Genomic DNA, 25,498 nt, shown 5'->3' with positions numbered 1-25,498 from the left:
AGTGCTATGGTGTCACAGCTCACAGCAACCTCAAACTTTTGGGCTCAAGCGATTCTCTTGCCTCAGCCTCCCAAGTAGCTGGGACTACAGGCACCTGCCACAATGCCTGGCCATTTTTTTGGTTGCAGTTCTCATTGTTGTTTAGCAGGCCCAGGTTGGGCTCGAACCCGTCACCTTTGGTGTGGTTGGTGCCCTACTCACTGAGCTACAGGCGCCGAGCCTAATTTTGTGTTTTTCAAAATACAGTATAAATGAAGCATCACAAGAATGGAGAAGCATGAATCCAATGTACTCAGTTCTAATATGAAGGTAGTAGATGAGCTAATATAAGCGGTGGGGTAGGCGAATGAGGAAATGGGGTGAGGGGAAGAGAGAGGGGATGGGGGGTTACGGTGTATGGCACACCTTTTGGGGGGTGGGACACAAAAAGAGGGACTTTATCTAACAAATGTAATCAGTGCAACCTAATTCTTTGTACCCTCAATGAATCCCAAACAATAAAAAAAATAAAATATAGTATAAATGGAATCACATAGTATTGTGATCCTTTAACACTGGCTTCTTTTATTTAGTATAACGTCCTTAAGTTATTCAAGTTATTGTGTGTATCAATAGTTGGTTCCTTTTTATTCCATGACATGAATATGTTATAGCTTGTTCATCCATATGCCCACTCAAGGACACTTGGGTTATTTCCAGTGTAGGGCTATCACCAATAAAGCTGCCATGAACATTCATAAATACATCTTTATGTGGACATAAGTTTTCATTTCTCTAGGGTACTTGCATTTCTAGGAGCAGGATTGCTGGGTCACATACCGAGTGTACACTGAACTTTATAAGAAACTGCCAAACTGTTACCCACAGTTGCTGTATTATTCTACATTTCTGTCAGCATTGAAGTGTAGTTGTAGTTGCCCCACATCTTTGCCAGTATTTTTGCATTTTAGCTATTCTCAGAGGTGTATAGTGATATGTCATCATGGCTTTCAAAGTACTGGGATTACAAGTGTGAGCCATTGTGCCTGGAATTTTTTCTTTTGCCCTTGGTAGAATGGCTATGGCATCGTAGCTCAGAGCAACCTAGAACCCCTGGACTCAAGTGATCCTCTTGTCTCAGCCTCCCGAGTAGCTGGGACTACAGTCGCCTGCCACAATGCCTGGCTAGTTTTTAGAGACGGAGGTCTTGCTCTTGCTCAGGCTGGTCTCAAACTCTTGACCTCCAGCTATAGTCCCATCTCAGCCTCCCAGAGTTCTCAGATTACAGGCATGAGCCACCACTGGCTGTTTTTTTGTTTTTGTTTTTTTTTTGAGATCGAGTCTCAGTTTGTCATCCTGGGTTGAGTGCCTTGACATCATCGTAGCTCACAGCCACTTAAAACTCTTGGCTTGAGCAATCCTCTTGACTCAGTCTCCCGAGTAGCTGGGACCACAGGTGTGTGCCACTACGCTCAACTATTTTTTCTATTATATGTATGTATGTATTTTTTTTTTTTTTTTTTTTTTTTTGGCCGGGGCTGGGTTTGAACCCACCACCTCCGGCATATGGGACCAGCGCCCTACTCCTTGAGCCACAGGCGCCACCCCGTATGTATGTATTTTTAAGGCAGTCTCACTTTGCTGCCCTCAGTAGAGTCAATAGCTCACAGCAATCTCAAACTCCTGGTTCAAGTAATCCTCTTGCCTCAGTTTTTCTATTTTTAGTAGAGATGGGGTCTCATTCTTGCTCAGGCTGGTCTTGAACTCCTGAGCTCAAGCAATCCACCCACCCAAAGTGCTAGGATTATAGGCGTGAGCCACCACACCTAGCACCTTTCATGTTCTTATTTGCTATCCATATACCCACAAAAATATACCCAATTTACTTTTTATAAATAAGAGGAGAAACTAATTCAGAGAAAATGTACAATAATTTCAACAAATAATGGTGGAACAATTGGACATCCATGAGGAAAAATCAACCTAGACCTAAACCTCATAAAAATTATCTCAAAAGGGATCATGCATCTCAATGTAAAGCATAAAACTTTTAAACTTTTAGGCTTGGCGCCTTGGCGCCAGCCACATATACTGGAGGTGGCAGGTTTGAGCCCAACCCGGGCCTGCCAAACAGCAAAGACAACTACAGCCAAAAAATCGCTGGGCATTGTGGTCGGTGCCTGAAAACCCAGCTACTTGGGAGGTTGAGGCAGGAGAATCGCTTAAACCCAAAGAGTTTGAGGATGCTGTGAGCTGTGATGCCATGGCACTCTACCGATGGCAACATAGTGAGACTGTCTCAAAAAACAAGAAAAAATATGTATGTAAAAAAAAAACAAAAAACTTTTAAGCTTTTAGAAGAAAACACAGGTAAAAGTCTGTGTGTCCTGTGGTTAGTCAGAAGGTTCTCAGGAGTGACACTGAGCATGATTCTTTTTTTTTTTTTTTAGAGATAGAGTCTCACTTTGTCGCCTTTGGTAGAGTGCCTATGGCGTCACAACTCACAGGAACCTCCAGCTCTTGTGCTTAGGCGATTCTTTTGCCTCAGCCTTCCGAGTAGCTGGGACTACAGGCGCCTGCCACAATGCCCAGCGATTTTTTTGTTGCAATTTGTCTGGGGCCGGGTTCGAACCCTCCACCCTCAGTATATGGGGCCAGTGCCCTACTCATTGAGCCATAGGCACTGCCTGAGTATGATTCATTTTTTTTTTTTTTTTGTAGAGACAGAGTCTCACTTTATGGCCCATGGTAGAGTGCCATGGCATCACACTGCTCACAGCAACCTCCAACTCCTGGGTTTAAGCGATTCTCTTGCCTCAGCCTCCCGAGTAGCTGGGACTACAGGCGCCCGCCACAACACCCAGCTATTTTTTTTTGGTTGCAGTTCAGCCGGGGCCGGGCTTGAACCCGCCACCCTCGGTATATGGGGCTGGCGCCTTACCGACTGAGCCACAGGCGCCGCCCGAGTATGATTCATTTTTAAAAGGCCAATAAATTGGATTTCCTCAAAATTAAAACCTTTGCTCTATAAGAGTTTGTTAAGAAACTGAACTGGGGTGACACCTGTGGCTCAGTGAGTAGGGTCCCAGCCCCATATACCAAGGGTGGCAGGTTCCAACTGACCCGGCCAAACAAAAAAATAGCCAGGCTTTGTAGTGAGTGCCTGTAGTCACAGCTACTCAGGAGGCTGAAGCAAGAGAATCGCTTAAGCCCAAGAGTTGGAGGTTGCTGCAAGCTGTGACGCCACAGCACTCAACTGAGGGTGACAGAATGAAACTCTGTCTCTAAAAAAAGAAAAAAAGAAAAAAGAAACTAGGACGATGCCTGTGGCTCAAAGGAGTAGGGTGCTGGAGGCAGGTTCAAACTCAGCCCTGGCCAAAAAAACAAAAAAATAAAGAAAAGAAACTGAACTGATGCTGGGTGCAGTGGCTTACGCCTGTAATCCCAGCACTGTGGGAGTCTCAGGAGGGAGATTTGCTTAAGCTCAGGAGTTCGAGACTTGCCTGAGCTAGAGTGAGATCCCCAACTCCTAAAAAAAATGAAAAACTCAGTTGGGTGCAGTGGCGGGTGCCTGTAATCCCAGCAGCAGGATGCCCACAGCCGGAGTCTGAGGTTGCAGTGAGCTATGATGCCATTGCACTCTGCTCAGGGCATAAGGTGAGACTGTCTCAACAAAAAAGAAAAAGAAACTGGGGCGGCGCCTGTGGCTCAAAGGAGTAGGGCACCAGCCCCATATGCCAGAGGTGGCAGGTTCAAGCCCAGCCCCGGCCAAAAACTGAAAAAAAAAAAAAAAAGAAAAAGAAACTGAACTGATAAGCTATGCACTAGGAGAAAATAGCCACAGGTTGCATACCTGATGAAGGATTGCATTTAGAATAGATACAGAACTCTAAAATTTCACTGATAAGAAAACACATAATTTAGCTGGGTGTTGTGGCAGACGCCTGTAGTCCCAGCTACTTGGGAGGCTGAGGCAAAAGGATCTCTTAAGCCCAAGAGTTTGAGGTTGCTGTGAGCTGTGATGCCACAGCACTCTACCTAGGGTGACAAAGTGAGACTCTGTCTCTAAAAAAAAAAAAAGAAAAGAAAACACATAATTTAAAAATGGGCGAAACAGGGTGGCACCTGTGGCTCAACAGAGTAGGGCGACGGCTCCATATGCCAGAGGTGGTGGGTTCAAACCCAGCCCCGGCCAAAAAAAAAAAAAAAACATCAGCGAAACAGGCAGCGCCTGTGGGTGAAACACTTGGAAAGAATGAGACCCTCTCTCTCCACAAGAAATAGAAGAATTATCTGGGTGTAGTGGCTTATACTTGTGGTCTCAGCTAGTTGGGCAGCTGAGGCAGAAGGATCACCTGAAGCCACCTGAAGCCAGGAGTTTGAGGTTGCAGTGAGCTGTGATGATGCCATTGCACTCACTCTGGACAAAAACCACCACCTCCACCAAAAAAACTAAAAAAGACATACTGGTACACATCTACTAGGATGACTATAATTAAAAAGACAAGTGTTTGCAAGAATGTAAAGAACTTGAAATCTTTATACACTGTTGATAGGAATACAAAATGGTGCAGATGCTGTGGGAAACAGCTTGGCAGTCTTCAAATGATTGAACATACAATTACAGTATGACCCAGCTGTTCTACTCCTAGACATATACCCAAGAGAAATGAAAGCATATGTCCATACAAAACTTGGATGATAGTAATATTATTCACAATAGTCAAAAAGTAGAAACCACCCAAATGTCTATCAACTGATGAATAAAATATGGTATAATCTATACAAATGAATACTCTTCAGTCGTAAAAAGGAATGGAGTACTGACGTGCCAAAACATGGATGAATCTTGAAAACATATAATCAGTGAAAGAAGCCAGACGCAAAAGACCACATGTTGTGTGATTCCATTTATATGAAATGTCCAGAATGGGCAAATACATAGAGAACCGAAGACCAGTGGTTGTCTAGGGCTGGAGTAGTGGGGGCGTGTGACTGCTGATGGATATGGGCTTTATTTAAGGGTGAGGAAAACATTCTAAAGTTGATTATAATGATGGTTGCATAACTGTGAAGACTCTAAAACTCACTTAATTGTACACTTTAAGTGGGTGAATTGTATGGTTTATTAATTTTATCTCAAAAACCTATTAAAAAATTGAGCAATGTGTGGGCAGTGCCTATGGCTCACGGAGTAGGGCACCGGCCCCATATACCGGGGGTGGTGGGTTCAAGCCCAGCCCCAGCCAAAACTGGAAAAAAAAAAAATTGAGCAATGTGGCTGGGCTTGGTGGCTCACGCCTGTAATCCCAGCACTCTGTGAGGCTGAAATGGGAGGATCCCTTGAGCTCGGGAGTTTTAGACCAGTGTAAGCAAGAATGAGACCCCCCTGTCTCTACTAAAAGTACAAAAACTAGCAGGGCATTGTGGCGAGCACCTGTAGTCCCAGCTACTTGGGAGGCTGAGGTAGGAGGATCACTTGAGCTCAAGAGTTTGAGGTTGTTGAGTTAGGCTGACACCATGACACTTTAGCCTGGGCAATAGAGTGACACTGTCTCAAAAAAAAAAGAAGAAAGAAAATATGTATGTAAACATAAGCAAATATTGAGCACCTTCTGTATGTTAGATGCTGCACTTAATGTTTTCCTTGTGTAATGGTGCTCATTTCTTCTGTGGCTGAGATGTGAGATTATGAGATGGTTAGGGGTCAGGAGCATCTGCTGCTCCTCCCTGCTCAGCAGATGGCAGGGTCTCACTCTGGCTGCTTGGTATCTCTTTGTGGCCTGGAGGTGGGTCCTTTAGGAAGCCCCTTCAGCAGCATTACCTGGGTCCCTCTTGTTCCTGCTCTGTTTCTTTTCTTTTCTTTTCTTTTTTTTTTTTGTAGAGACAGAGTCTCACTGTACCGCCCTGGGGTAGAGTGCCGTGGCGTCACACAGCTCACAGCAACCTCCAACTCCTGGGCTGAAGCGATTCTCTTGCCTCAGCCTCCGGAGTAGCTGGGACTACAGGCGCCCGCCACAACGCCCAGCTATTTTTTGGTTGTAGTTTGGCCGGGGCTGGGTTTGAACCCGCCACCCTCGGCATATGGGGCCGGCGCCCTACTCACTGAGCCACAGGCGCTGCCCTACTCACTGAGCCACAGGCGCCGCCCTCTTTTCTTTTTTTTTTTTTATGAGACTGACTCTCATTATGTTGCCCTCGGTAGTGTGCTGTGACGTCACAGCTCACAGCAACCTCAAACTCTTGGGCTAAAGAGATTCTCTCGCCTCACCTCCCAAGTAGTTGGGACTACAGGTGCCTGCCACAACACCCGGCTATTTTTGTTGTTGCAGTTGTCATTGTTGTTCAGCTGGCCCGGGCTGGGTTCAAAACCACCACCCTCGGTGTATGTGGCTGGCGCCGTACTGTGCATGGGTGCTGAACCCCTGCTCTGTTTCTTATTTCTATTTCATAGCTGCCTCTCTCCTCCTGTGGGAGGGTTGCCCCTCCTTGGGGGGTGTGCCCACACACTCTTGATCTTAAAATTGCTTGTCAACTGTCCTGAGGAATGCTGCTGCCAACTACAGAGAGCCCCGGGACGGTTGCCCCCAAGTTTATATTTTCCTCATCTCTGGCTCCTTCCAGACTGGAATGAGCTGGCCCTCTCTGGTCACCCTCAGCCTTGCTTAGTCCAGAAGGAAATTCCTGGCCCATCTCAGCCTGGCACCCAGGGCCAACTTAAGCAAGTGGATCTGCGGTGATGGGGTATAAGGCTGAGCCTGAGGCTTCAGATCAGGAGAGAAGGAGAGAAGGTGGTCAGGAGGGAGATGGAGACAGAGGAACAGACTGGTAGAGAAGACAGAAGGAATCCATGAGACAGAGGAGGCCTGTAAAAGTCACAGGGAGGAAAGTTCGTGGAGCAGGGAAGGTGAGTGCAGAGTAGAGGGTGGGGGAGGAAAGGAGGTACAGAGAGCTCTCAGTGAGGGGCACCCCTTAGAGCCTCCTTCCAGTGGCCTGAGGCACAGATGGACTCCTCTGTTTCCTAACAGAGGAGGTAACTACAGGGTCCTGCTTTCAGAGCATCAGTCTTTCAAGCTGGGTGATACTCTCAGGACCCAGGGCCTCCTCTGTCCCTCCTGGAAGCCCCTATAAAGAGAGAAGTCCATATGTCCTGTCTGTTTCTGAAACTCCCTAACCCAGCAAAGCATTGTTACAGGCAAGTGTTGTTTTCTTTTTTATCCTTTTCCCACTGTGAAGTGCAGCACAAGGAATATAGTATATATATATATATATATATATTTTTTTTTTTTTTTTTTTTTGAGATGGAGTCTCACTCTATCACCCTGGTAGAGTGCCTCGGCATCATAAATAACTCACAGCAACCTCAAAGTCCTGGGTTCAAGCTATCCTCCTGCTTCAGCTTCCCATGTAGCTTGGACTACGTGTGCCCCCCACAATGCCCAGTTAGTTTTTCTGTTTTTAGTAGAGACGGGGTCTCAGCTTTTGCTCAGGCTGGTCTCAAACTCCTGAGCTCAAGGGATCCTCCCACCTTGGCCTCCCAGAGAGCTGAGATTACAGCATAAGCCACCATGCCTGGCCAAGAAATATATTATAGCTTAATGAATTATTATAAAGCAGACCCTCAGCACCGCAGGCTTTCCCAAAGGTAAGCCTTATCTTTTGTTTTTCAATAACTTTTTAATCACCCTGATGTGCATCTTAAGCATTTTAGTTTGTTTTGTCTGCTTTTGACCTTCATAAAAATGAAAAAATACCACATGCCCTCATTTGTGTCTGTCTTGTTTTACTATCTGTGTTGGTGTGATTTATCAGCCATGTTGTCAATGTTCATTTTCATTGCCAAGTGGTATTGCCTTGTAGGAATATTCCACAGTTTGTTCATTGTACTGAGGATGAACATTTGGGTTGTTTGGTTCTTGGCTATTGTGAATAATGCAGCAATGTACATCCTTTTACATCTGGTGTCCACATGCCTGCATTTCTACTGGGGACATACCTTGGGATGGAGGGGACACAGGGCACGTGAATTTCCAACTTCAGTATGTAAGGCCAGGCTGTTTTCCAGAGTAGTCAAGCACCCTGCATTCTCACTAGCAGTATGTCAGCACCCCTTGTTCCACATCCTTACAAACATTTGGTATGGTTGGTATATTAGTCTGTTTCCTGTTGCTTATAATGGAATACTTGAAACTGTGGAATTTATTTAAAAAGGAATTTATGTTTTACAGTTACAAGGCAGAGAGTCCCAGAGTGAGGAGTTGAGTCTGGTGAGAGCCTTCTTATGGGACTCTGTATCAGGGGACTGAGCATGCTAATGTTCCAGCGTGGGTCTCTTTCCTTATGATAAACAATTCACTAATCCACTAATCCAGTCACCTCCCAAAGGACCCACCTCTCAAGGTGCCACATTGGGGAGTAAGTTTCAACATGAGTTTTGTGGGGGACAAACATCCCAACCATAGCAGTTGGTTTCCTGGTCTCCTTGAATTTTAGCCCTTCTGGTGGGTGTGTAGTGGTTTCTTGTGTTGCTCTTAATTCACATTTACCTGATGATTAGTGAGACTGAGACCCTATTCATTCATTTTCTGGCCACTTGGATTTCCTCTTTATTAAAGTGTCTAAGTCGTAATCACTTGTCTACTTTGTAGTTAGTCTTATTGATTTGTGAGAATATAAAAAATATTCTGGATATGGCCAGGCACAGGAGCTCATGCCTATAATCCTAGCATTCCCGACAGGCTGAGGTAGGCAGATTACTTAAGCTCAGGAGTTTGAGACCAGCCTGAGCAAGAGTGAGACTCTGTTTCTACTGAAAACAGAAAACAGCTGGGCCCAGGAGTTTGAAGTTGCTATGGTTAGGCTGAGACCATAGCACTCTAGCCTGGGGAAAAAGAGTGAGACTCTATCTCCAAATGTAAATATATATATTTTTATATGTACTTATATATATATTTATATATGCTTATATATAAATACATATATATTTATATATATTTTGGATGTAATTTCTTTGTCAATTTTATATGTTATGTCTGTCCCAGCTCTACAGTTTGCTTCCATTCTCTGCTTCCTCTTATTTATTTACTTGAGAGACAGGGTGTCTCCAATGTTGGCATGCAGTGGCCAATTACAGATGCAATCATGGTGCATTAAGTCTCGAGCTCCTGAGCTCAAGTAATCCTTATGCCTTAGCCTCCCAAGCAGCTGGAACTATGAATCCCTGCCACATTACCTGCTTGCCTCTACAATCTTAATGCTGCTTTTGGTTGAACAGAAGTTTGTCATTTTAATGCAAATTAGTGAGTTTTGCTTTTGTTTAAAAATGTTGTGCCCTTCTTTTTTTTTTTTTTTGTAGGGCCCTTTATGGCCCTTGATAGAGTGCTGTGGCCTCACACAGCTCACAGCAACCTCCAACTCCTGGGCTTAAGCGATTCTCTTGCCTCAGCCTCCCGAGTAGCTGGGGACTACAGGCGCCGGCCACAACGCCCAGCTATTTTTTGGTTGCAGTTTGGCCGGGGCCGGGTTTGAACCCACCACCCTCGGTATATGGGGCCGGTGCCTTACTGACTGAGCCACAGGCGCCGCCCGTGCCCTTCTATTTGTGATAGCCAAAAGATAGAAACAATCCAAATGTCCAGCAATGGATGAATGGAAAACATATTATAATATTTTCCTACAATGAGAGAATTATTCAGCCATAAAAATGAAGTACTGGTACATGCTATCTGTTACACGGGTAAGACTTAAAGCCATATACTAAGTGAAAGAAATCAGACCTGGGTGGCACCTGTGGCTCAGTCGGTAAGGTGCCGGCCCCATGTACCAAGGGTGGTGGGTTCAAACCCGGCCCTGGCCGAACTGCAACAAAAAAATAGCTGGGCGCTGTGGTGGGCGCCTGTAGTCCCAGCTACTTGGGAGGCTGAGGCAAGAGAATTGCTTAAGCCCAGGAGTTGGAGATTGCTGTGAGCTGTGTGATGCCATGGCACTCTACCGAGGGCCATAAAGTGAAACTCTTAGTCTCTACAAAAAAAAAAAAAAGAAAAAAGAAATCAGATCCAAAAGGCTACATACATATTATATGATTCCTTTTTTTTTTAAGTTGATGTTTATTTATTTATTTATTTATTGAGATAGTGCCTCAGGCTGTTGTCTTAGATAGAGTGCGAGGGCATCACAGCTCACAGCAACTTCCAACTCCTGGGCTCAAGTGATTCTCTTGCCTCAGCCTCCCAAGTAGCTGGGACACTACATGTCCCCACCCCAACGCCCGGCTATTTTTTGGTTGTAGTTGTCATTGTTGTTTGACAGGCCCGGGCTGGATTCAAATCTGCCAGGTCTGGTGTATGTGGCTGGCACCTTAGCTGCTTGAGCTACAGGCGCTGAGCCTTGTATAATTCTTTTTTTCTTTTTTTTTTTGTAGAGACAGAGTCTCACTTTATGGCCCTCGGTAGAGTGCCGTGGCCTCACACAGCTCACAGCAACCTCCAACTCCTGGGCTTAAGCGATTCTCTTGCCTCAGCCTCCCAAGCAGCTGGGACTACAGGCGCCCACCACAACGCCCGGCTATTTTTTGGTTGCAGTTTGGCTGGGGCAGGGTTTGAACCCGCCACCCTCGGTATATGGGGCTGGCGCCTTACCGACTGAGCCACAGGCGCCGCCCCTTTTTTTCTTTTTTTGAGACAGACTTTCATTTTATTGCCCTTGGTAGAGTGCTATGGTGTCACAGCTCACAGCAACCTCCAGCTCTTGAGTTTAGGCGATTCTCTTGCCTCAGTCTCCCAAGTGGCTGGGACTACAGGCTCCTGCCACAATGCCTGGCTATTTTTTGTTGCAGTTTGGCTGGAACCAGGTTTGAACCCTCTACCCTTGGTATGTGGGGCCAGTGCCTTACTCACTGAGCCATAAGCGCTGCCCGATATGATTCCATTATTTTTTCTTTTATTTTTTAGAGACAGAGTCTCACTTTGTTGCCCTCAGTAGAGTGCTGTGGTGTCACAGCTCACAGCAACCTCCAGTTCTTGGGCTTAGGTGATTCTCTTGTCTCAGCCTCCCAAGTAGCTGGGAGTACAGGCGCCCACCACAACACCCAGCTATTTTATTTTTAGTATTTATTTATTTTTCTTTCTTTTTTTTTTTATTAAATCATAGCTGTGTACATTGATATAATCATGGGGCATCATTCACTAGCTTCACAGACCGTTTACCAAGTTTCACATATACCCTTGTAAGATGCACCGCTGGTGTAATCCCACCAATCCCTTTCCCTCTACCCACCTCCCCCCTCCCTCCCCTCCCTTTCCACCTTCCCCCTATTCTTAGGTTGTAACTGGGCCAGCTATTTTTTTGTTGCAATTTGGCCGGGGTTGGGTTTGAACCCGCCACCCTCGGTATATGGGGCTGGTGCCCTACTCACTGAGCCACAGGCGCTGCCCAATGATTCCATTTTTTATGAAAAATCCAGAACAGGCAAATCCATAATGACAGAAGGCACATAAGTGATTGTTAAGTCTGGGGAGAGGGGAGGTGGGGCGACACTGCTTAGTAGGGAGGAGAATTCCTTTTGGAGTAATGAAACTATCCTGGCACTAGATAGAGGTGGTGGTTGTACAACCTGTAAATGTGCTCAATTTCACTGAATCGCTCTCATTTTTATGTTATGCAAATTTTACATCAACTTCTGTTTTTTTCTTTTTATATGAAGTCTCCTTCTGTTGCCCAGGCTAGAGTGTCCTGGCGTCAGCCTAGCTCACAGCAATCTCAAAATCCTGGGCTGAAGCAATACTCCTGCCTCTCCAGTAGCTGGGACTATAGGCCCTGCCACAATGCCCAGCTAGTTTTACTTTTTTTAGTACAGACAACGTCTCATTCCTGCTCAGGTCTGTCTTGAACTCCTGAGCTCAAGGAATCCTCCTGCCTTGGCCTCCCATAGTGCTAGGGAGGATTATAGGTGTGAGCCACCCCACCAGCCTACCTCAACTTTTTTTTTTTTTTTTTTTGAGACAGTCTTACTTTGTCACCCTAGTAGAGTGCCTTGGCGTCATAGCTCATAACAACCTCAAACTCTTCGGCTCAAGTTATTCTCTTGCCTCAGCCTCCCGAGTACCTGGGACTACGGGCCTCTGCCACAATGCCCAGCTATTTTTAGAGACGAGGTCTTGCTCTAGCTCAGACTGGTGGTGAAATTTTGAGCTCAAGCAATCCACCCCACTTGGCCTCCCAGAGTGCTGGGATTACAGGCGTGAGCCACCAGGCCTGGCCTGTGTACCTCAATTTTTAAAAAGAGTAAAAATCATTGTGCCCAAACACTGAAGTGAAGAGAATCTTCTAGATCCTGTTTCTGAAAGCTTTATTGTGTATTCTTTTGTGTTTGGTGACTGTCTGGATCTATTTTGTGTGGTGTGAGGTGAGTCTGTCTGGTTTTAACTGGCAATGAATGGGAAGTCCTGTGCACCGTACCATACACTTTTCACGTTGGGTACCTGACCCTCACAACCACTGTGTGAGGGAGGGTTTATTTTATTTTCATTTTATGTTTTAAGATAAGGAAATGGCTGCTCTGGGAGTTTATGAAATGTGTCCAAGGTTTCCATGGAGGAGGAAAACAGCCCTGAAGTTTTAGTGTGGGCTGGGCTGCTGGCTATGGCTGAGATGAGTCTCTTTCTATCTCTGGGCCTTGGTTTTTCCACCTGTGACATGAGGAGCCTGAATATGTGCCGTGCACCTAGCTCCCTGGTGCCTGCTGTTCTCTGAGCTGAATTCCCAGCTCCAGGAAAATTCTGAACTTCAGAGAATGAGGCTGGCCTCAGAGGGGTGTCTTGTCACTTCTGAGCAGTTGGACACTCAGCAGAAGTCAAGGCTGGGAGTCTGGAGACCGTCCCCTGAAAGTGGACCCTGGGTGACCCCAGGCAAGCTAATGAATCTCCTGAGTCCCAGGTTTACTCTTTAACCCCTATGATGGGGCTTAGAGGATCATCTTTGTCACAAGAGCTCAGGACACAACAGTATGAATTTAAGTTTACTTTTGTTAGCATTGTGGGTGAGTGATTCTTCCCTGGTGAGGCAGGAACACTGCAACTGAGCAGGTGGAGGTGGTGAGGCAGGTCCCAGATAGCCTCTGTGAGCTCTGCCTGGCCCTCCAATAGAGGGCAGAGGGCGGTGGTCCTCTAAGGCCCAGAGTGGCAGGACTGATAAGCCCTCAGGGGACCCACACAGGGAGAAAGGGTTGAAACTTTTGCTTTCCAAAAATTCACTAACTTCAAAAAGGCAGCTTATGAAACAGTTATTTACATTTAAAATGAGGAGGAACTTAGAGGTGTGAGGTCTTAGCAGAGAAGAGTCTGAAGATACGTCCTGTAGTAAATGAGATTGGCCCTGGCACTTCATTGCTCAGGAGACAATGTAAGAGCTTAAAGCTAGTCCTTAGAAACCACCTGCTCCAAATCCTGTTACTGATGAGGAAAATGAAGTAGGTCCAAAGTGGGGACCGCTGACTCTCAGGCCGAGGTGTGACAATAAGGTCTCATTTCTATAAGGCTGATAAGGTTGACAAATGCAGACATGAGCTGCTTCCATTGAGGGTGACAGTGGGATCTAGACCACCGTCCCTTACTCGATCAAGGGGCAGCAGCATGGCCAGGGAGTCAAAGGGGGAAGGTCTGAGTCACAGTATTGATGCATATGCCTGGTCACCTGAGGACTCTTAGTGCCCCTTTTGGGGAGGCCTCCATGACCACAACTCCCAGTCTCCATCTGCCCCATCCTCCCAGCATCCATTCTGCCTCTGGACCCTCATTTCCATTCCAGGAACACTGCCGGAGGTGTGTGGGATAACTCACAAACCTTTTGATTATACATAAAATCAGAACATACAAGACATAAAGGCTTACAAAATCTGTAACAGAGGGTAACTATCCCTCACAAATATACTTAAACCATCAAAAGAGGGCAGAGAACCCATAAGTAAAACATGAAGGCAATTCTCAGGTACTGGAAAATTGTCACATGATACAATTCTCTTCTCAGCAATAATCAAAAAATGCAACCTAGAACAAGACACCATTAAAATCAATGCTGTGCAGCCATATTCAAGGCAATGAATCTGATGGTAGCCACTGAGACATTTCAAATGCATGTGCCCTTCATCCTGGTAGGGTCAACCCACAAATATGTCCAGCAAAACACACTTCTTGTCTCAGTGTCAGTGCAAGAGGACTACTTTCAGCAGTGAAAATTCTTATCCCCTAGTCAATCAGTTAGGTTCTGATACATTTGGATGCTTGGGGAAGATTTGGAAATAGACACTGGAGGTTATTAACTTTAGTCACTTCCTGGGGAAGCCTCAGGATAAGTTTGGTGGGGTGATTTTTTCTAAAACACAACTTTACTGAGATATAATTCACATACCATAAAGTTTATCCAAAGTGTACACTTAAGTGTTTTTTTTTGTATATTCAAAGAGCTGTGCAAGCCATTACTAGCTAACTTTAGAACATTTTCATCACTTCTCAAAAATCCCGTGTCTATTAGCAATCACTCCTTACTTCCCACTAATCCTCCCAGCCCTAGGCAGCCACTAATCTACTTTCTGTCTCTGGGGATTTGTTTATTCTGGAAATTTTGCATAAATGGAATCATATATTATGAATGTTTTCAAGGTTGATTCATGTTCCTTCATACCTTTTTATGGTGGAATAGTATTCCATTGTAAGGATTATACCATATTTTATTCACACATTCATCAGTTGATGTACATTTGAGATGTTTCCACTTTTGTCTATTATGAATATTACTAAGAATATGTAGGGCGGCACCTGTGGCTCAAAGGAGTAGGGGGCCGGCCCCATATACCAGAGGTGGTGGGTTCAACCCAGCCCCGGCCGAAAAAAAAAAAAAGAGAGAGAAAGAATATGAAGTCTTTGTGTGGGCTTACCCTTTCTTGTCTTGGCTATACAGCTAAACAGGAGATTCCTGGGTCATATGTTAAAACCGTTCAGCCTTTTGAGGCCACACTATTTCCTAAGAAGCCTACACCCTTTTACATCCCCATTAACAACACATAAAGATTTCAGTTTTTGCACATCCTTTCTGACACTTGTTATTTTATCTTCTTGATTATAGCCATCCTAAGGGCTGTGATGTAGCACAGTTGTGGTTTTTATTTGCATTTCCCTGATGATTAATGTTGGGCATCTTTTCATGAGTTTATTGGACTCTTGTCTATATTTTTCAAAGAACTATCTAGCCGTACTCTGCTCATTTTTCGAAACCACTGCCTAATCCAAGGTCCTGAATATCTACTCCTATGTAGACAGGAGACAGAGTCTCACTTTGTCACCCGCAGTAGAGTGCTATGATAACACAGCTCACAGCAACCTCAAATTCTTTGGCTTAAGCGATTCTCTTGCCTCAGCCTCCCAAGTAGCTGGGACACAGGCGACCGCTAAAATGCCTGGCTATTTTTAGATATGGGGCCTTGCTTTGGCTCTGGCTGGTCTCGAACTCGTGAGCTCAGGCAATCTACCCGCCTTGGTCTCTCAGAATGTTAGGATTGCAGGCGTGAGCCACCGCGCCCGGCCGAGGTTTTCTTTTTTAAGACAAGGTCTTGCTATCACTCGGGTTGCAGTTCAGCGGCGGCATTTGCACCTCCCTGCAGACGGGAACTTCGGCGAGTCTCCAGTTGGGCGCTTCCAAGAGTTTTACAGTCTTAGTTCTTACATTTGGTTCTGTGAGCCACTTAACTTATTTTTTAACTTATTTTTTTTTTTTTTTTTTTTTTAAGAGACAGAGTCTCACTGTACCGCCCTTGGTAGAGTGCCGTGGCGTCACACGGCTCACAGCAACCTCTAACTCTTGGGCTTACGCGATTCTCTTGCCTCAGCCTCCCGAGTAGCTGGGACTACAGGCGCCCGCCACAACGCCCGGCTATTTTTTTTGTTGTTGTTGTTGCAGTTTGGCCGGGGCCGGGTTTGAACCCGCCACCCTCGGCATATGGGGTCGGCGCCCTACTCACTGAGCCACAGGCGCCGCCCTTTTTAACTTATTTTTTTAAACTTTCTACGTTCAAGTTGGAACTTTATGCCCAAAGATAACAGTACTCTTACAACCAAGAAAGCAATATTTAGACTACGCCAAATGCCCTTCCAGCAATGCTAGGGCAGCCCCGTCCCTCGCGCGTGCGCTGGAGTGGGACCGTGGCTTCCTGAAAGCCTTGCGCCTGCGCACGAGTCCGCCTGCGCCTGCGCAGTTCTCTTGGCTCGCGCAGCAGCCTTCTCGGTGCCTCTTCCTGGCAGCGTTGCGGAAGTCTCGCGAGCCTTCAGGGTCGCGCTAAGAGTAGGTGACTGGCGCTGGTTTGCTCGGCCTCTGGCGGAACAGTACTGCCCCCTCCTCTCCCGAGCCCGCCCGCGTCTGGCTGCCCGCCCCCCACTCTCCCGGCCCGGCCTCAGACCCCCTCCCCAACCCCAGCCAGCCCCCACGGCAGTATGGGGGACAACACCAGCCCCATCAGCGTGATTCTGGTGAGCTCGGGGAGCAGGGGCAATAAGCTGCTGTTCAGGTACCCCTTCCAGAGAAGCCAGGAGCACCCGGCATCCCAGACAAGTAAGTGAGCGCTGGGCGGAGGGCCCGGCGCTCGCACCCCGCGCCTGGCGGACTGGAGCCGGGTTCCTTGGCTGTCTAGCACGGTGCACTGAAAGAATTTTTGAAATAACTTTTCCTGGTCATACACTCGATACCTACTCTTTATAGAGTATTTGCAAAGTATAGAAAAAGAAAAATAGAAGAAAAATCACTCATTATTCGCCATGACAAAACAACTATTGTTACCATTTCATCAGTCTCCAGCCTTTAAAAAAATTATGAATATGCTTATCTCGGGAAAATACAAAATCATGGATACATCTAAACTTGTCCTTGATCACCTCCTCCGAGTTTTATTTTTATTTATTTTAGAAACAGTCTCATTTTGTCACCTCGGTAGAGTGCCGTGACGTCACAGCTCACAGCAACTCCAGCTCTTGGGCTTAGGTGATTCTCTTGCCTCAGCCTCCCGAGCAGCTGGGACTACAGGCGCCCGCCACAACGCCCGGCTATTTTTTTGTTGCAGTTTGGCTGGGGTCGTGTTTGAAACCGCCACCCTCGGTACATGGGGCCAGCTTCCTACTCACTGAGCCACAGGCACCGCCCTTCCTCCGAGTTTTGTTCTTCCTGCCCCTCTCTGGGATAACTGCCTACCATTTTAGTAATTATCCCTCCTGCGCGTAGTTTTTCCTCACATAAATACATGTTGTGCAGTGCCCTTTTCTCCATTAAACGATCTCCAATTTAGTAAATAGAGATCCAGTTCCTTTTCTTAGTTGCAGCGTACTGTGCAGGATGCGAATGTAACCTTCGTCTGTGGCGGGTGGACAAGTACCTCTCCTCTACCCCCAGCTCGCCACCTTTCCATTATAGGGACACATACAGTTAGCATTTTCCTGTATATCTCTCTGTAATATTATAGAGCCTTTATGTAAATGTAAGCATATGCATGCGTTATTTTCTAGGCACAAGTGAAAGCACACTGTATGTACTGTTCTGCCCTGTTTTCATTTCTTTTATGTGTGGGTCCCATGCTAATTATTGTAACTTTTATCTTATTTACTTATTTATTTTTTTTTTTTTTGTAGAGACAGAGTCTCACTTTATGGCCCTCGGTAGAGTGCCGTGGCGTCGCACAGCTCACAGCAACCTCCAACTCCTGGGCTTAAGCGATTCTCCTGCCTCAGCCTCCCGAGTAGCTGGGACTACAGGCACCCACCACAAAGCCCGGCCATTTTTTGGTTGCAGTTTGGCCGGGGCCGGGTCTGAACCCGCCACCCTCGGTATATGGGGCCGGCACCCTACCGACTGAGCCACAGGCGCCGCCCTATTTACTTATTTTTTTTGTTGTAACTCTATGCTGTTACTATTATATTAGGTTAAATAAGTTGCTTGTCATGATCTTTATTTTTCAGTTATTATCCTAGCTGTTCTTAGTTAACATTGCCCTGTTAACTTTAGCATCAAGTGTGTGAGGGCCCACTTTCAACCCCTTAGTGTTGTATTGGAGGTAGCTTTAACTGTATTAACTGGGAAGGCGTCTTTACGTTGGATTTTACCACTCAAGAACATGCTCTGTCTTTGTTCATGTTTTTCTCCCTTGTTAGCATTGCCATTGTCTTTGTGGGCCTCTTGCACCCTTCTTAGATTCATCACTGTTAGGTTGTTAACATTTATGTTAGGTTTTTAACATTTATCACTCTGGTAAAGTATTGTTCTTTGTATGTATGGAGGCTATTGCCATACGTACGTTTAAAACTACTTTATTTTGCTTATCCTTTTTCCATCATGTACTTAGAAGGTGTGTGTGTGTATGTGCATATAGGCATATTTCATTTTATGGTGCTTTTTACAAATTGAAGTTTTGTGGCAACCTTGTATCAAGCAAGTCTCTGCCATGTTTCCGAGAGCATGTGCTCACTTTGTGTGTCTGTGCCACATTTTGGTAATTCTTGCACTATTTCAGACTTTATTATCATATCTGTCATGGTGATTAGTAATCCTTGATATTAATGTTGTAATTGTTTTGGAGTGCCACAAACCACTCCCACATAAGACAGTGAACTTCATCAATGAACATATGTGCTGTGACTGCTCCTGCTGGCTATTCCCTCTCCCTTCCCCCAGACAAAACAGTATTGAAATTAAGCCAATCAATAACCCTACAATGGCTTCTAAGTTTTCTTTCTTTCTTTCTATTTTTAGTAGAGACAGGGTCTCTCTTTTGCTCAGGCTGATCTGGAACTTGTGAGCTCAAGCTATCCACCCACCTCGGCCTCCCAGAGTGCTAGGATTATAGGCGTGAACCACCATGCCCGGCCCTGGCTTCTAACTTTTTAAGTGAAAGGAAGAGTTGCATGCCTCTCACTTTAAGTCAAAAGATAGAAATGATTAAGTTTAGTGAGGAAGGCATTTTGAAAGCTGAGCTAGGTGGCTGATTCCTTTGCCCCAATAGCCAAGTTGCGAATGCAAAGAAAAAGTTCTTGAAGAATATAAGTTCTTGAAGAATCTTCAAGCTGAGCTCCTGCAGTTCCAGCTGCTAGGGAGGCAGAGGCAGGAGATCCCTACAATCCAGTGGTTAAATTCAGCCTGGACAATGTAGCAAGACCTCTTTTCTTAATTAAAAAAAGTATTGCTCCAGTGAACACATGAATGATAAGAAAGAGAAATAGCTCTATTGCTGGTATCGAGAATGTTTAGTGGTCTGGGTAGAAGATCAAACAAAGCTTAATCCAGAGCAAGGCCTTCTGGAAAGGATTCACCATTCTAGATTCCATTAAAAACTTTTTTGTAAAAAAAAAAAAAAAAGAACTTAAAAAAAAAAAAGAACTTTTTTGTGATGCATTGGAGGAAGTCAAAGCATCAACATGAATAGGAGTTTGGAAGATGCTGGTTCTAACCCTCATGATGACTTTGAGGGGTTCAAGCCATCAGTGGAGGAAGTCACTGCAGAAGTGGTGGAAATAGCAAGAGAAAGAGAAGTGGAGCTTGAGGATTTGATTGAATTGCTACAATTTCCTAAAATTTGAACAGATGGGCTGCTTGTTATGGATGAACAAAGAGGGTGGTTTCTTGAGATAGAATCTGCTTCCCGTGAAGATGCTATGAATGTTATTGACGTAACAAATAATTTAGAATATTATATAAAGTTAATTGGTAAAGCAGTGGCATGGTTTGAGAGGAGTGACTCTTTATTTTGTTTTAATTTTGTTTCAATTTAATTTATTTTTTTTTAGATAGAGACTCATTCTGTCACCCAGGCTAAAGTGCTATGGCATCAGCCTATCTCACAGCAACCTCAAATTCCTGAGCTCAAGCAATCCTCCTGCCTCAGCCTCTCTAGTAGTGGACTACAGGTGTCCATGACACAACCAGGCTAATTTTTCTATTTTCAGTAAAGATGAGCTCTTGCTTTTGCTCAGGCTGGTCTAGAACACCTGAGCTCAAGTGATCCACCTGCCTCGGCCTCTCAGGGTGCTAGGATTATAGGCATGAACCACTGTGCCTGGACAGTATTTGTCCTTTTGTGTCTGAATTTTCTTTCTTTTTTTTTTTTTTTTTTATTTGGCCGGGGCTGGGTTTGAACCCACCACCTCCGGCATATGGGACCGGCGCCCTACTCCTTGAGCCACAGGGGCCGCCCTGTGTCTGAATTTTCATTCAGCCTAATGTTTTCAAGGTTTATCCATGTCCATTCCTTTTTTTTTTTTTCTTTTTGAGACGAAGTCTCACTATGTCGCTCTTGGTAGAGTGCTGTAGCATCACAGCTCACAGCAACCTCCAACTCTTGGTCTTAAGTGATTCTCTTGCCTCAGCCTCCCAAGTAACTGGAACTACAGGCACCCGCCGCAATGCCTGGCTATTTTTTGTTGCAGTTGTCTTTGTTTAGCTGGCCCAGGTGGGCTTGAACCTGCCACCCTCAGTGTATGTGGCTGGTGCCGTAACTGCTGTGCTACTGGTGCTTAGCCCATGTCCATTCCTTTTTATGTTTGAATTATATGTACGTGTTCTCTATTGTATGGATAGACCACTTTTTAGAAAACATGGATTTTTTAAAAGTTTCAGATTAAGATGAGGGCATAGATGATTAGGTTACATTGTTTACATTTGTTAGGTAGAGTCCAAGTTGTAGTTGCGCCCCTCACCCAGGAGGTGTGCCATGTATCCTTACATTGTGCCTGTTAAGTGAGAGCTTACCAGCCGCCCCCCCCATTTGAGTTAATTGTGTTTTTCTCTTGTGTGAGTATGTATTTGTTTATCTACTGGTTTCATAATAGTATTGAGTACATTGTATTCTTGCTTTTCTGTTCTTGGAAAACATGGATTTTAATGGCTCCGTAATCCTCCTGTATGTGTATGGAGGGATCATACTTTCTTAGCCATTCTCCCCTTTTTGCCCTCACTCAGATAAGCCACGTAGCAGATATGCTGTTAACAACATGGGCGACCATACCGATGACCAGGATGGCGACTCCAGGTAAGAACTCTGTGGTCACTCCAAGATAGAGCTTATCCTGGTCCCAGGTCTAAGTAAAGTCCCAACTCTTATTGACCCAGATGTTTTCTTCCTTGAGAAATCCAGTGTCCTTTTTTTCCATTTAGTGGATGCTTTCAGGTAGCACAGAGCTGAGGATTGCATTGCCGGTCTTTGGCTTGCCAAAGTAAATAACTGGGGTACATGTTTTAGTTTGGGGCTATGTAGTTGGCAAAGCAAGAGAACAGATGAGGCCATGTCCATGGGGGGGAGGGGTATTTATCTCCTATGATCCTATGATGAGAACATAGAGGAAAGGAGACCCCGTGTTGTCCTTGGATCTAATTCCTTGAGCTTGTACCTAGAGGTGCAAGTGCAGATACTCACATACGGCACAGCCTGGCCAGGTCCTTCTGGGTAGCTGGGCTCAGGTGGTGATACAGGCAGCGGCTCAGGGTAGTGTGGCCCTCTTTGACACAGATGATTGATTGGTGGGTCCTGTTCCTCCTAGTATTTGTTCCCATTCTTCTCTCTGGGAGGTTCTATGAGGACAGACACTTGAAAAATGACTACTTCTGTCTTTTGAGGTTATTTTAAAGCTTAGCAAATGGTGACATAGGCCTCAGTAAAGGAGGCAAGATTGTAAGTTACTTGCCCTGGGGGTTCTCCTGAAGACAGATTTGGGGCCTGCGTGGGGTAAGGGCCTTGGCTTCTGCTTCCCAGGAGAAGGTAGTTGAGGTGCCTGTGCCAGACCTTTGTCACACAGTGAGTTAGTGTCCTTTCTGTCCATTCTCTGACAGGGCACCACACCTCCATAACAATTTGCAGTTCTCCAAGTGTAATGTTTACACTCTTTTTTAAGCATGTCAGGGCCTCTGGTATGACTAGTGACTGCCTCTGAGGGGGTGAGCTTTGGAAGAGGTACCAGCAGGTAGGGGTAGCAGGGGACAGGAGGTTGTTGGACATCCCAGGGGATGATCTTGTTGATGTAGAGGCTATAGTTGTCTTGTCCCGTAAAGGTGGTGGCTTGGAACGAACTCTTGTTTGTCAGAGGCATATAGCAAGCTTTTGCCCCTCACTCTGGACAGCTGTGTCTGTCTTGTCCTCCCTTCATCTGTGCCACAGATAAGATTAGGTGGAGCTTGCTACTGTCCAGCCACCATGTTCTCCACATTCCAAGCTCTAGTGGGTGTGAGGTTTAGGCTGCTGAAGACTCTGAAAGGGACTGTTTCTGCAGAGAGATTTCTTGGGAAAGCTGGCAGCACCTAATTCTTGCAATTAATTTTCAGAAACTTATCATAAAATGACCATGAGGATGTTTTCTGTGGAATTAATTCAGTATTTAACATAGTGAAGAAGGAAAACCGGGGAAGGGAAATGGTTCTCTCTGGAACAGTGGTTCTCTCTAGAACAGTGGTTTTCAACCTTCCTAATGCTGCGATCCTTTAATACAATTCCTCATGTTGTGGTGACCCCACAACCATAAAATTATTTTCATTGCTACTTCATAACTGTAATTTTGCTAGTGTTATAAATCGTAATGTAAATATTTGATATGCAGGAGACCCCCAAAGGGGTTGCGACCCACAGGTTGAGAACCACTACTGTAGAATCTCTTTTAAATTTAAGAATTGTTCCATTTGGTAATTGTAATACATTATATGGAGTATCTGTGGATCCTATTGCCTACCCCTCGTGTTTTTAGGATATAAGCGAATGCCCTTAGGGTCCCAGTTCCCCACCTGCTTTGTTACATAGGCCCACTAGGCCCTGCCCTGCCCTGCCCTGTAGCAAAGGGCATCTTCTTGAAACTAGGCAGTGAAGGTACGTCACCCATTCTCTGTGTCTTCTTTTATTTTTTTGCAGTTTTTTGGCCGGGGCTGGGTTTGAACCCGCCACGTCCAGCATATGGGGCTGGGGCCCTGCTCCTTTGAGCCACAGGCGCCACCCTCTCTGTCTTCTTTGATCGTTATTCTAAAAGGTGCTTTTCTGGGGCAGCTCCTATGGCTCAATGGAGTAGGGCACCAGCCCCATATGCCGGAGGTGGCGGGTTCAAACCCAGCCCTGGCCAAAAACTGCAAAAAAAAAATAAATAAATAAAATAAAAAATAAAAGGTGCTTTTCTTTCTGGAACCAGTGAGATGTTCTTGCTTTGCCAGATCAAAACAGTGTTAATAGGCTGCAACCTGAACTTCCGAGTGGTGGTGGCTGCCTTAGAGAAGTGAGGACAGCAAAGCCACGCTGCTCAGTATTGCAGACACTAGATGGTGTGGCCATTTAAATCAAAATTAACTCAGATTAAATAAAATAAAAAAATTCATTTTCTTAGGTGCACTAGCCACATTTCAGGTGCTCATGGCCCCTGTATGAAATGGCTCATATTTGGAACATTTCCATTAGTGTGTAAAGTTCTGCCATACAGAACTGGCTTAGAGAATGGGCTAGTTTTGTAAGGTGAATCAGCAGGACGTGTTCCTGGGAATAGGAGTTACCTGTTACTTATTTTTTATAATCCTTTTTTAGAATTCAATGAAGAGAAAAGAAAATAGATATTGTTCAGTATCTCTAAAAGGTGAAATTCAAGGTCAGAAGAGTTGTAGTATTCCTGTAGGTTGGGTGTCAGGAGTTGGCGTGCTAATGCTTAAATGTACCATATGTCCCCACACTGGTAGGGGACAAAGCCATCAAGAGAAGTCAGAGAAAGCTTGGTGTCTCTCAGAAAGGCTAATGGGCATGTGTCCCCTCCCTGTATAGAGAGCTATCTTCTGGCCCTACTCTCTTGAGGTGATGAGCAGTACTCTGCTGCTGCCTCAGAGAACAGGGAGCCTAGAGGCTTGAAGAAGAGTTGATTCCTTTATTGCCAAAATGCTCTGAAAGTGTCTGATTTTAAGCACAATGAAGCAGACCACCTGGTTCCATCTCTAACTCTTGCATGCTGCTGGGGGCCGTGGAAGGAGGTAAGATGCTGCCCTTCTCAGTCTTGACTGTTCACTGGGCAGCAGTGGGTACAGCTTGCAGGTATGACTAGGTCCTAGGCCAGTTGGGTTGCTGGCCAGACAGGCACAGTCTAGCCTGCAACATGCAGATCCTTCCACCAGCTGCATGTGGGCTTGGCACTGGCCTCTCTTGACAGCTTCACTTATGTATGCTGTCATGTATGTTTGGAGCTCTACATCGATGTGGTGGAAAGATGCCCCCTCACTTCTGTAGCTGGGATGGATACACAAGAAAGTGACAGTTTTGTCTCCAAGCTAGACCATTCCCCACCTCCTCGCTGGCCCAACCACTACATCCACGTGGCAGGGCAGTGCACCGGCACAAGGGCAGGCTCAGGGTTTTAGGTTTGTCTCTTGCTGTGCATCCTACAGTGCACCATCTTGTGCACATTTGTAACCGTTTAAAGCCACACTACCTGATGAGCCAAGTTTGTGAGCTGCTGAGGAAAGGGCTTCCTGCTTGTGTATTTCTCTTGTGTGGGTCTTTGGCGATATGTCATGGCAGGACTTCCACATTGTTTCCACTCCAAGATTTAGGTCCCCTTTCTCTTTCAGGATACATAGAAAGCAGCATGCCCCAGAACAAGATCTCTGCAGAGGAGCATAGATTCTTAAACTCTGACAAACACACACACACACACACACACACACACACACACACACACACACACACACACACACACACACACACACAGAGAGAGAGAGAGAGAGATGTACCAAGACTGCCTCATTGCTCCATAGATTCTTAAACTCTGACAAATACACACACACACACACACACACACACAGAGAGAGAGAGATGTACCAAGACTGCCTCATTGCTCCAGGCAGAGGCTCAGGGATGTTAGCGTGCAGGCAGTCATGATATCTTAAGAATTGGGGCTGGTAATATTCACACTGCAATCTTCAGAAGGCTTTTGCTTTAGAGGGTCTTATTTGATCTTGTGTAGACAATTCTTGCCATACAGGTGAGAAACTGATTTTTAGAAAGGGTAGATACTGTACATAGGCATCTTGCTAATACATATAAGTGTGGTGCTTCTAGCCTTATACTTGCTTCTGAAAAGTGACTCTTCTCCCTGCCCAGCCTGTGTTTGTGTGTGAGAATTTGACCTTTAGTGAGAAAACCCCTTCGTAAGTGCTCAGCATGGGGAGTGTATATATCCTTTTTCTTGTCCAGTGAGTTGCTAAGTCTTTATACCCAGCAGTTAATGCTTAATGATGGTACTTCTGCTAGACTTTAATACTGTTTTTATAAAACAAGCTCAGAAATTTTCATGTTTTTTTTTTAATTTTTAAACAATATGTTTTTATTTGGTCTTGATGGTGCTGTTCCTATTTCAGTGAGCCATATCCTCCAACCGATGAGCAATTGGTTGCAGGGTAAGACCAAGACCTCTCCACCGTCTTTCTGTCTTGATTCCACTGCTGTTTCTTCTTGTAATTGTGCTTAATATTCTTGATTTCCCTTAAT

At 45.3% G+C, this 25,498-nt stretch overlaps 1 protein-coding gene across 5 annotated transcripts in view; it reads left to right on the top strand.

The window, feature by feature from the left end:
• Window positions 1-16,253: 16,253 nt before the first annotated feature.
• The window catches only part of NPRL3 (NPR3 like, GATOR1 complex subunit), a 51,332-nt gene continuing 42,087 nt past the window's right edge, over window positions 16,254-25,498 (top strand). For 2 of the 5 annotated variants that reach the window (XM_053554159.1, XM_053554158.1), the window contains exons 1-3: window positions 16,261-16,575; window positions 20,962-21,031; window positions 25,369-25,407. In XM_053554159.1, the coding sequence (XP_053410134.1) occupies window positions 16,458-16,575; window positions 20,962-21,031; window positions 25,369-25,407 (227 nt within the window). In that variant the 5' untranslated portion in view covers window positions 16,261-16,457. Of the gene's footprint in view, window positions 16,576-20,961; window positions 21,032-25,368; window positions 25,408-25,498 lie in introns of all 5 variants that reach the window. The other 3 variants (XM_053554162.1, XM_053554161.1, XM_053554160.1) reach the window with 3 other exon arrangements.

This window comes from Nycticebus coucang, chromosome 12 (assembly GCF_027406575.1).
Source record: "Nycticebus coucang isolate mNycCou1 chromosome 12, mNycCou1.pri, whole genome shotgun sequence".
Taxonomy (NCBI): Eukaryota; Metazoa; Chordata; class Mammalia; order Primates; family Lorisidae; genus Nycticebus; species Nycticebus coucang.
This window is presented reverse-complemented; position numbering and strand designations above follow the sequence as displayed.